Genomic DNA, 12246 nt, shown 5'->3' with positions numbered 1-12246 from the left:
CAAGTTCAAAACAATTTCATTATTAAGTTTTAAATGCTCACTTGGTTCAAATAACAGTTCAAACAGAACAGATACGTCTATAGGTTGAATGAACCCGTTGGTTTAATTCAAAACTGTACAACTCTAAATATATTAGAGCTCATTAACCCGCTGAATATTCGCACAACCCTTCGTCGATATCTGCCATGACCTACTTAGATAAAAATTGTAGATTTAATCTAGAATATCTGTCAAGCAATTCAATTTGTCCGACAACCGTGAACGACTAATATCTGCAACAGTATGAATATCGGTGTCAACACTTCAGAAAATGTTAGTTGATTTTCACCAGTTAATCTCTGACACAGCAGAACTTTGAATACAAATGTCAGTGTAATGCATATCAATGACGACAGAAAACGAATTCCACCTTGTCCTCTCATCGGCGGCATCGTTCTATACGTCCGCACAAATATTATAAAACAAAGATAAGCACAGGCTCCGTCGCACATGAATAACGGGATGAAAACATACCACCAGCTTTTCGTAATGACTCCCTCGTTCCTCAGAACGGCGACTATAGTGAAGATGAATACGGATACGAGATGCATGAATATTTCTAGAGCAGTCATTCCAAACCAGCGTACCAACTCTTTTAATGTGAACAACATAGTGAAATATCTAGGATGTCTCTCTCAATGTCATGGGAAAACCCAAGTTAAAATAAAACAGGATTTCTGATTGGCCGGCTGTGGTGAAGAGTCGCAGAGCAGAGCCTGTTGAGGATCGCGCAACACCTTAGTTTCGTCTCTTGACTGATGCAGCCTTTTGCTTCTAAAAAATCAAGATGAATTCAGTGATCAGTCTATGTCACACAATACAATAATATCCAGTCCTCTACGTACGCTCTCGACTCCTCTCAAGCCAGGCAAACTAATATTTGAGTAGCGAACGAGTAAATAAGCAAACATATATACATTGTAGTTCCATTTTTGTGCCAGCAGGCCAGGTCTGCAGGTCTGTGTGTAAATGTTGAATAATGGGGTTGGAAAAATTTAAAACCAACCTTCAATACTAACTGCCGTACAAAATGTCCCCTACTCTCTCGGGTGAAATTCAATTGTCAAACTTGTCAAAATTGAATTGAATTGAATTGTCAATATCATATTAAAAGAAAATAAATTTGTTTCGTAGCCCATGTAAAAAATAGAATAATCAATTCAAATTTTGCTTTCAATAAAATAATCCACGTTTCAGCAAATAAATAGAGTTTTCTTTTACTGTTTTTTCGAGTTTATCCCGTTTATCCGTTCAAGTCAGGTAAATCTTACCTACACATCGGTCTTAATATTACCAAATATAAACTCTAATGCTAGGCATATTTATCATGTGGATATGTTTTTATTTCTCGATGAAAATCATTAAAATGCGACATCACAGCATTCAATTCAATCCAATTATACTTTATTCCCGACCCTGTGTTGACTTGATTGATTTCATAACCATTTCTGATGACTTGTCTTAGTTTTTAAATACTATTAGACCCTGGGTTATTGTCGGTAAGTGCTTGCAGATCTACGATGTAAGATAATTTCATGGATCGAAATGCAGTTTGTCCCGGGATCCCTGCCTGACTCCGCAGAGAAATGCTGTATTATTATTGTGTCAAATCCTATTTTTTGGATGTCGAGAGAACTAGAAGTGAGGGCTGGGAAGTGGTCAACTGTAACTATCTGCTGCTGCATCGGAAGGAAAGGCTGAAGGGGGCCACCTTAGGATTAATGATTTAGGGCGCATGATTACATTGTGGCAAAATTAGAAAAAAATTACACGTGTTTATTTTCTTTTTTTTCAGCTTTTTTGAGAATGGATAAAATGTTTAAAGTAGTGATCCGACTTCCTGCTAGTTTCGGCGGCACACGGTCATGTTTGAACTCATCTGCTCGTGGATTGGTTATCCAAACAAGATCGCTCCATGAACATAGCGCGATTACCGACGACAAACATCGTTCGCGAAGCTGCCTCGTTCCTTACAGAGAAAAAAGTACCGAAGTCGCCAAGAAAAGGCCTTACTCTCCGTTCCAAAATACGAGTAACGTTGCAGAGTATGCCCTCGCTCGTGCTGATGATTTATTGAATTGGGCAAGAAAAAGTTCCCTTTGGCCTTTAACATTTGGCTTGGCTTGTTGCGCGGTAGAGATGATGCACATGGCCGCACCTCGTTACGATATGGATCGATTTGGAGTTGTTTTTCGAGCTAGCCCCAGACAAGCTGATTGCATTATTGTAGCCGGCACATTGACGAACAAAATGGCGCCTGCATTCCGCAAGGTAGGAGATATTTCCAACTTTTTAGAATGTTACCAGTACCTTATTAGGTTAGTGCCCCGCTATCTCAAGAGGGTTTCCAACTACCTGAACTACGCTATTCAAATATTTTGCCGAATTATACGAAAAGGTAGAATTTTTTGAAGGTCAAGGAGTCTAATGTGAAAGTTAGTAGCAGTTTCGATCAACTTGATGGTCATTTATTATTCAGACCAGGCTACTGAACTGCTGATAAAATGAAAAACAAACTCAAAACAAAAATAGCAACCCTACGGTACATTGGAATCATATTCATTCAGTGAAATACGGAGTACGTAGGGCCTTAAAGGGTCTACCAGCACCTAAGAATATTTACAGCGTTTAAATAGAAGGTAGGCCTAGTGGTCAACTATTGGAAACTCCAACTCTAAGGTAAAAGTCAAAGATTAAATAAATTCCCTAGTCACAATAAAAGATTTTTTCTCGGGTACTAGACTGACAGTAGTGTTTGATGCATGTACTTCACCTTACATTATTTAGTTCGATTAGGCTCATCTAGAACTGTGCAGTTACCTGGAAAATGTTACAATGACACTTAAACTTTACATATGTAAAAAATCTACCGCCCTTTATCAGAATATTAGTCATTATGACTCCAATGATCGCAAATTCTGTATTCAAGGGTATAACTAATGATTTCCCTTTGTAGAAACAATAAAAAGGCCGTACATAGCGGGAGCAGGGGGCAGTTGGCCCCTCCCCCCCAAAATTTTGGACGAGTACCCTCTTTGCAAATATAATTGTTAGAAATTAAATGTAGAATCCTTCACTCGGCACTGACAAGCATTTTGTTAAAGGATTACAAGAGCGTTTGTTAGGGCCTATAAAGTCTGCCCTTTCTCTGCCCCCCCCCCCCAACATCCAAATGCTAGGTACACGGCCCAGGAAAATATGTTTTAATTTTGTACTGTTTCAAAGAATTCTGGAAATTTCTAATCTTTGTAGGTGTATGATCAGATGCCAGAACCGCGCTGGGTTGTATCCATGGGTAGCTGTGCCAATGGTGGAGGATATTATCATTACTCATACTCAGTTGTCAGGGGATGTGATAGAATTGTACCGGTTGATATATATGTACCTGGATGCCCGCCATCGGCCGAAGCTCTTCTGTATGGTATCCTACAACTACAAAAGAAAATCAAACGCATGAATAATGTTCAAATGTGGTATCGAAAATAGAAACAAAAACATTAGATAACTACCGTAGAATGTTTCCCGGAAGGTTTGGAAATTGAATACATAAATGTATTATTTTCGAAAATTGCTTAGTAGAACTTCACTTGTAATATATATTATTGGTAGTGTGTTGAATAAAAGTCTTGTTACGAAATTGTCAGTATTTTTTAATGGTAGTCGACAGTAAAAGATTCGCCGGAACCCTGCATGAGGTGTCGACTTCATATTCCCTAAATCATTGTTCAAGTGAATTAGAAGGTTTATTGGGTAACTAGCGGACTCAATAGTCTTGCAAAATATGAAGGGTCCTGATTTTATTTGTACTCGATGCACGGAGAGTTAGATCAAAAGGTGATTGGCTGAAAACTTAAAGGAGGACCTCGTTCAAAATGTTTGGTTGTGATCATTTTGTGCTCATTTACCTTATAAGAATTTGGAGTGAATAGGTGTGGATCTACTGCATCGGAGGTAAGGACTGCGTTAGAAATTATGTAAAAATAAAACAAGATATTTTTGAAAATTCCATAAGATTATTGTGAAATATGTTATGAATTAAGGTAATATTTATATTGAAAGTAATAATACTGGTTAAAATTGGATGATTTTTTGAAATCAGACATGTTAAGTGGAACTCATGGAGAAAGATTGTTGTGTGACTTATGTTGTTTGTATGGATTCAAAAACATATCCATTCATTAGTTTTGGCTAGACATTTCTCAATTGGAGTTTCTTGGTTTTATTGATAGTTGATAATCTTTTGATGAAATATGATGATTGATAATATTTAGTCATTCATTGAAATTACTTTCAGTTTCATCTGAATCTTATTGATCGTATTCTAAGATATGAAAACTAAGAATAAGCTTTGAAAAAAATGTATTTACTTCTCAAACCTAATTCTGACTTATGATTACTTCAATGAATAACCTCTTCAAACATCTTTATTAATGTTCAACAATTGTTAGAAGCACTCCACCAAACAGGCACGCCTATATTCGCATGCGGTGGAACGAAAATTCCAGAAGTTTTTTCATAAAAACGTTTATGGGCCAATCCACAAGTGTCATTTGCAAATAAGGGTTAGAAACTACTTAAAATGGCATAAGATTATACTCTCATGTCCGCTCTTGGAATGATCTAGTTGGAAGTTTCAAAATGCTTTAGGAATGAAACAGATTTATGAATTCATTGGTCCAATAAACACCTCTAATTCCTGTTAACTGGCAAAAGTTAAATAGTTCCACACTGGAAATTTACTATGAATAATTTTGTTAGGTTAATGAATAAGTAATGAATCTACAAACGTTTGCATTAGAAGTTTATATATTGTATCTTTCTGTTCTCTGGTCATTTCGCCGTGATGTCAGTTTAAGATTCTTGAGTCAGGGAATTTACCCTCAAAATTCGATTGATTTGATGATATTATCCAAGATCTGGTATTCCCAATTTTTAGATGGATGATCTTGCATCAATTGTGCTACTATTAGTTTTCATTATTTTACCCGGTAAGTAAGCATTCATCATCATTGATATCAATTACAGTGCACGACTTAATGTTGTATTAATCATCTTAATAACCAAACATTTCAGTAAACATTTGCAGTCTCGGACAACCTGAAAAACCTCTTGGACAATGTATAGGTGTGACGCAACATTGTACACAATTACACTCCTTCTGTGACAGTAAAACGCAGATGTGTCAGTGCCAACCGGATTACTTCAATGATAATGGAGTCTGTCGCTTGTGTAGGTTACAACATGATACTAAAAACAAGGATGTGACAATGATTATGACAGGAATTCTATACACTTTGTATTCACTAGCTCCAATCATGATTTAACATTTGAAATGACTATCTATTTCTACAGCTAAATATTTCTTGAATTTAGATCTCGGTAATAAATACTGTCAAGCAGATGCAACAACATGTACTACACTCATACCATCAACATTTACAACCAGGATGATGGCATGTTTAGCTGGGAAATGCCAGTGCCCTTTGACAAACTACCAGTCAAGTCCGCAAACATGTGCACCTGGTAACATCAGAACCATTCAATTTCCATTTAGTTTTGGCGATAATCATCTGTTGAAATATTCGATTAATGTGGTTTGATTTGTTTTTTTTTCAGCTGCATTCACCCCATACAAATATTTCAGTGCCTTCAACCGGCATCCGTGTTTTCCTGGAAGCCCAAACCCAAATGTCCAGCAAATTGCTGCTGTACTAACCGACCAATTTGGTGATTACAAATGCGTTTGTGCTCAGGGATATCAAGCTTCAAATAACATGGGGCCATATCGAAAGTTTTGTGTGGGTATGTATACTTTTTTCATATTTCCTAATGTTTCCACATTTGACTTGTCTATTTGAGAACCATCTTGATGTTTTAGCGCGTGCATTATAGGGTTTATTGATAGAACAAGGATTTTCATCGTTACCCAATCATATACTTTCCAAATGTTCTATTTCAGATATAAATGAATGTGCTACAAACATGTCAAGGTGTCATGACCCATTGACTAAACAGCTTAAATCAGGAGTGAAACAGTGTATCAATACACTTGGAGGCTATGAATGTATTTGTGCGAAAGGATTTGTACATCCCCAATCTGATACGATAGCTTGTACGTATGATCAGAGAAAAGCCATTTTTGGTAAAATATGATCAGAGATGTATGGTTATTAACTTTTTACCTGGTGTTTCTTTTTGAATTTAGGCATCCCTGGATGTCCAAATAATGTTTGTAATGGCCCTGGCATAAACACAACTGTAGCATGTAAATATATAGCGAAGATGAATGACTATGAATGCAACTGTTTGCCAAATTATTATCATCCTCTCCCAGCTCATGATCCTGTCAATCTGAAGTTATGTTATAGTAAGTTTGTTTATCTTCAGCATAGCCCTGTCGTTCATTATATATATCACTCAATATAATGTTTTATTATAGCCCCCTTAATTGAAAATGTTTGACATTAATTTTAGATGGAGTATTCCTAGATTTGTCAAGTGAAATTGTAATCGAACTTCCGAGAAATTCTGATTTCTCAAAAGTTATTGATGCCCCCGCATGGATACCAGTAGCTTTCAATCCGGCATTGGAAACTGGATGGCCTTCACTTGTGGTATGGTTAAAAGTCCGATATTTGATTGCCTGTAGCCTACATTTTTTTTATGCGTTACGATGATCTTGCAATACTTTTTGGTTATTCCTCAACTTTTTTTCAATTTAGTCTTCATTTTGATTTCAGGTATCCAAACATGGAGCTGTGTTTTTAGTTCTTAGAAATACACTTGAGGCAAACCCGGTACTACCATTTCCAGGAGCAGGAATACCACACATTGAGAGGGATGTAGCTGCTATTTTTGCCTTTTTTACTAAACTGAAGGAAAGTCCTGTATGTTATCATGTTATACCATCATTTTGTTTTTGATGAAATATCAAATGGTGCCATTCTTGGTTTATGTATTTATACTATATATCTATAATTTTTTCTAGGCAAAGAATAATTCAAGAGTCATTTACTCAGTTATCACTGATGTTACATCGCCCGTTTTTAAGGCTATTGCTAGTGATTTTCAGAACAGCTTGCCAGCCTATTATCTTAAACCGATAACTGGGAGCGCACCAGCAAATTTGCTTAAAACATTTAGTCCTAGGTGGGCGTTAGTTGTTCAGTGGCACAGTATGATGTCAGCATACTCGGAGAGTAACCCTATGGAGGTAATTTTCAGCTAATTGTATTCAATTGAAATAAGATTCATGATGCAAAAAGATGTTTTATATCTAGCAAATTTTGTGGGTGAATTATTTTCAGACTGTGTCCTTCCAATTGGTGATTGCAACAGACTTTTCAAATACATTGGCAAAAGTGACGATGATTGATGGAGCTATGGGTGACTGGGATAGTTTGAATTACCCCAAAATCTCAAACATGCTGGTACAGACAGGTTTCTATGGTAACCTCATGGGAACTAGTGACTTAACGCCTTTGAAGTCTTTCAGCAATAAAGCTATTAAAAGCCTTGCCTCAACTGATATTGGTGGAGTTAGTGGTATAAGTGGTAACATGTATATGTCATTGAAGATGTCTACAACTGCGAGTGCTGATGGCGTTGTATGTTCGAAATACTTACTTGATAATAAACTAAGTTCAACTGATATGAATGATATCAAAACCTGTCCTTGCACAGAATCTGAAATAGTTATGCTGGTATTTATTGATAATACTAAGTATAAGAAGAATACTTCAAAAAGTGGATATGGTCAGTGTTATGAAGTAAACAATTTTAAAGGCTGGAAACAGATGTTCTGCTGTTATTACAGAAATACTATATTAAGTGATCCATTTCTACTTGCCGGGAAAGCTGTTTCTACTCATAACAAAGATGTAGGGTTACCTGCAGTTTTTGGTCATTGTTGCGGACAAGGTGTTGTAGATAAGAAATTGTCATCGCAGAATTTGTGCGAGAGTTTTGTCAAACAGAGGCCGCCTGGCTCATGTGAACTTGCTGCTGCATATGACAGAGGTAAATGATTGTGATCCCGATAACTAATTGAAGAAATGTGGTCCAGTTTTTCGTCCTTATTTAACTCATCTAGATAAATCTAGCATTTTTGAATTCAACAAAATACCGGTACATTGGTAAAACTTTTTTTATTGTCTTCATTTTCAGGATTTGCATTTGGATTTACTCATTTCCTTACATTCGATGGTGCGAGGTTTAACTTTAAGGAAGTTGGGGATCAGCAACTGGTTGAACTCCGGGGAGTATTCGTGATTCAGATCAGAGTTGTACCGAATCCGATTACTGGTAAAAATGGTGCATTGATCAAAGGAGTAGCAGTCCTAGATGTAGCTTCAAATACAGGCGTTCAGATTATTCTGAAACCAGATGGAACCTTTGGTAACATCATGTTTTTTTGACCGCTTAGATCTCATTGATATTGTTAAACCGTAGCTTCAACATGAGAATTGTATTAGTGTATTGATGGGGTGTAAATAGACCCTCTACACATGTTGTACTTTTCATAATCGTCAGTGATTAACATGCAGTCCTATAGGTTTATAGACAATGAAAGTATGACCCATTGTATGTATGTGATTCGTCAATACACACAAATGTACTGTATTTTTCAGGTGAAGACTATTTGGATAAATTCCTCATCGTAAAGCAAGTTCCTGCACCTTTCAAAATTTTCTCAAACCAAATAATTCAATTGACTGTCCAAAGTAAAAAGATTTGGATATATGTCACAGTAAAAGACAAAGTTATGGATGTTCAAGTGCTCTTTAAACGAGGAGACTTCACAAATTTAGTCGGTAAAATGCTCTTTAGTTAACAGTTCAGTACTGGTATTAAGGATGATGTTTCTAAAAATGATGCTAGCTTTTTCTCTCTTTCAAAATTTAGGATTACTGGGAAACAATGATAATAACCGACACAATGATGGATACTTAACTGCAAGCTCAACATGTAAGAATCTGTGTGTTAGATATTATGATAAAGTAAAACATTTATAATACTGTATGTATACTGGGTAAATGTAGTTCCATTTTGAAGTGATTCACAAGATGTGTCAAATTATTACATTTTAGTTTTGAAACATGGTTGTGGTATAAACATGTATTCCTCTATTTTAGTTGTGGTTGCAAAATGTAAAAGTGTATTTTACTACACTGGAACCGGCACTTATGAATCATTCTTGAATCCGAACTATGTCCCATACACATTGCCATCAAATCAAAAAACTCTGTGTTCATGCGATAAACAACCGGTCGTTTCTTGGAGTGAATGTTATTATGATTTTAATGTGAAAGAAAAAGTGATAATGTTTGATGCTGCTTATACTCATATGAAGAATGCAATCGGATTAAGTAAGTAATGCGTGATCTATGAACCATATTTGACAACTTAGATTTGAAGTACACAGAACAAAAATTTGATTTTTTACTTTGTAGTAAGCCCAGTACCTAAACTATTTGGACCTGACGTTTTGAATATCTCGTTAGTTTCTGGACAAACCTTTAAGTCAGCACTGCCGTACTATTCATCCATTGCTAAAAGTAATATTACTTTAAAAACAATCCCGACTGATGGAGCATTCGCACTCGATAGCAATGATTACCTCACAGCAACACCGGTAAAAGGAACCACCACTGAAAAGGAAATTGTTGTTGAAGCCGCAGCACCAACCCAATTAGTCGCATTGAAGTTATCGAAGGCAAAATTTTGCCTAGCTCTATGTGTAGTGAGTACTAGTATTTAAAATATTTTTTGTGTGTTGTTTTCACTCTCTTATTAGATCTAAATGATAAGCATCTGCAAACTTGATAAATAACATGTTTAGTTCGAGGTGTTATATCAAATTGAGTAAACTTTGATATATCATATTTGCAGAATAATGGTAACTGTTATAAAGGGGAGTTTGGTGATGGTTTGTTTTTACCAATTAAAATTTGTGACTGTTCATCAAAGTATAAAGGTGACCTCTGTGAAATTCCGAGAAATCCATGTCAAAGCGGACCTTGCTTCCCAGGAGTTATATGTACCCCATTGAAAAATGGTTCATTTTCGTGTGGTGAATGTCCTGGTGGTCTTGAAGGCAATGGAATTGATTGTTATGGTGAGCGCATTCCTTTCAATGAATTGCTGTCTTGTGACAAATCTTGACACAGTCGATGTGCATTTTCTATATAGTGTAAAAGCCTTACAGATATTCCAAAGGTTAACAATATGATATAATAATAATTGTTCACAGATCCTAACGAGTGTATGAAAAATCGAACAATTTGTCCTCAGAAGTGTATTAATTTGGTACGAGGATATGAATGTGGGTGTAATGTTGGCTTTCTTCGTGCTCCTGATCACCGGAATTGCATTGGTAAGTTGATAATTTTTACCATGCAATAATTGATTTTGGTATAACAATAACATTGAACAGTTACTCTATTGAAATGAATTACTGAGTAACACATTTTGTCTACCTTCTCATTTTAAGACGTAGATGAGTGTGCAAACCCTGGTAAATGTTCGACTCCAAATACTGTATGTGTGAACACTATTGGGAGTTATGAATGCACTTGTAAACCTGGTTACACGAAGGATATTAATAATCCTGCAAACTGTATTGGTATGTATGTCCGGTGAACACATCCTGTGTATTGAGGTTTTTATGGGATTTCTTTAGTGGCAAGCATTGCTAAAACTAACTTTATGCCATCATCATTATCATTTTCAGATGTTGATGAATGTTTGACGGGACAGGCAAAATGTTCAAACATGACAGTCTGCGTTAACAAGCCTGGCACGTATGAATGTATGTGCATGAATTATTTCGAGACTGAAGAAAATACTGGAAAATGCATAGGTATCTACCATCAACTTTGGTGATGTTAAAAATGAACTATCAAACTTTACCGATGGTCACAGGAATAAAATGTTGAAATGAAATCTAATTGTGAACAGAATTCTTAAGTTGAATTCACAAGTTGAATCATTCTATTTCTAACTTCTAACATATAGCCTCAAAACTGTGTGACTATTATGGCAATGAATGTCAACAGCTGTGTCAGAATGTCGGAATCGGTAAATTTAGATGCGCTTGTTACAATGGCTTTACATTGAATGCTGATCAAAAGACATGTTCAGGTTTGTTACCCCAGAAATGATGTTGTGAAATAAGTTGAATTTACATACTACACTTATCTCAAAGGCTCATATGCGATACTCATAACCTTTGAATCTAAATAATTCTATTATAGTGACTCAAAATCCTAGCACATACAAGTCATGTAACCCAGCTGAATTAGCTGCAAACTGTCAAGGAGGTGGAAATGTGGCATACTGTCGAGTACTAACCAATAATGTATCGGTGATCGTATGTCAGTGTAAATATGGATATGTATTTGACTCAACGAAGAAAAGCTGCATCGGTAAGCTCATCAGTAGTACAAATGTATATGCATGTAATGGCTGTGAAATTAAGCCTTTATAGTGGACTCCTTTATTGCTGAAACCATTGTGTTCGTTTGGTAGATGAGGTAAACTTTGTGTTCTCTTAAAACCAAAAATATAGAATCGTGTGAATGACGGTGTCCTTTTTTTCAGAAATACCCAAGTGTCAGCTTACGCCAAATCTCTGTCCGTCGTTGATATCGACAGGATGCCAGTCGTTACCAGGTGGCCAGTATCAGTGCACATGTAAACCAGGATTTATCATTAATGCAAACAAAACATTTTGTAATGGTATGTTATGATTATGGCATTTATTAGTAGTGTAACTGATGCTTTTTATATTGTTTAGACTCTTATAGATATTCCCCGGTATGGCATTTGTTACGATAATGGAAAATGAACCCTATCTATATTATATTGTAGATATTGATGAATGCACAACTGCACCAGTTACAAATTGTCTCGCCAAACGAGGTATAAACACAGTATGTATCAATACAATAGGTAGTTACGTCTGTGCTTGTAAGGATGGCTTCAAACCAGATCCTACAAATCTTGCTGGTAAATGTATACCAGATCATGGTAAGTTTAGAATTCACCTCCCAAAAGTTTTTATGTGTGCTATCACCTCGTCCTTGTATTAGAATGCATTTCCAACAGTATTAACTATTTAATCTTTGATGCTTTTGTAAAAATCTTTTTAGAGACTTGTTGAGGTGCTCGAATTCAACCAGTTTCAACATTGCGGACTTTTTTCGT

General features: G+C 36.1%; 4 protein-coding genes across 5 annotated transcripts; 3 read left to right on the top strand and 1 right to left on the bottom strand.

Moving 5' to 3' along the window:
- Positions 1–15: 15 nt before the first annotated feature.
- LOC141901688 (transmembrane protein 203-like) lies at positions 16–1167 on the bottom strand. The gene is made up of 2 exons (XM_074789104.1): positions 1046–1167; positions 16–813 (listed from the first exon to the last, which is right to left on the bottom strand). The coding sequence occupies exon 2, from the start codon at positions 648–650 to the stop codon at positions 240–242; it is 411 nt and encodes a 136-aa protein (XP_074645205.1). The 5' UTR covers positions 651–813; positions 1046–1167; the 3' UTR covers positions 16–239.
- A 63-nt stretch (positions 1168–1230) lies between these two features.
- On the top strand, positions 1231–3668 carry LOC141901672 (NADH-quinone oxidoreductase subunit B-like). 2 transcript variants are annotated; one of them, XM_074789080.1, is made up of 3 exons: positions 1231–1299; positions 1835–2310; positions 3292–3668. In XM_074789080.1, exons 2-3 carry the CDS (start codon positions 1846–1848, stop codon positions 3523–3525), a joined length of 699 nt encoding a protein of 232 aa, XP_074645181.1. In that variant the 5' UTR covers positions 1231–1299; positions 1835–1845; the 3' UTR covers positions 3526–3668. The 2 variants fall into 2 exon arrangements, with proteins under 2 accessions (XP_074645181.1, XP_074645182.1); XM_074789081.1 differs by lacking the exon at positions 1231–1299 and adding an exon at positions 1415–1538.
- Positions 3669–6250: 2582 nt separating this feature from the next.
- On the top strand, positions 6251–7188 carry LOC141901174 (uncharacterized). Its single transcript, XM_074788280.1, has 5 exons — positions 6251–6406; positions 6514–6653; positions 6780–6926; positions 7028–7123; positions 7183–7188. Exons 1-5 carry the CDS (start codon positions 6322–6324, stop codon positions 7186–7188), a joined length of 474 nt encoding a protein of 157 aa, XP_074644381.1. The 5' UTR covers positions 6251–6321.
- Positions 7189–7463: 275 nt separating this feature from the next.
- On the top strand, positions 7464–12191 carry LOC141901173 (mucin-like protein). Its single transcript, XM_074788279.1, has 13 exons — positions 7464–8058; positions 8206–8436; positions 8670–8852; positions 9174–9407; positions 9492–9673; positions 9931–10156; positions 10292–10414; positions 10532–10663; positions 10772–10900; positions 11056–11181; positions 11295–11465; positions 11641–11778; positions 11911–12191. Exons 1-13 carry the CDS (start codon positions 7464–7466, stop codon positions 12129–12131), a joined length of 2691 nt encoding a protein of 896 aa, XP_074644380.1. The 3' UTR covers positions 12132–12191.
- Positions 12192–12246: the final 55 nt, after the last annotated feature.

The sequence above is a fragment of the Tubulanus polymorphus genome, chromosome 3 (assembly GCF_964204645.1).
Source record: "Tubulanus polymorphus chromosome 3, tnTubPoly1.2, whole genome shotgun sequence".
NCBI lineage: Eukaryota > Metazoa > Nemertea > Palaeonemertea > Tubulaniformes > Tubulanidae > Tubulanus > Tubulanus polymorphus.
Note: the sequence above shows the minus strand (reverse complement) of the source record. Positions and strands in the feature narration are given on the sequence as shown.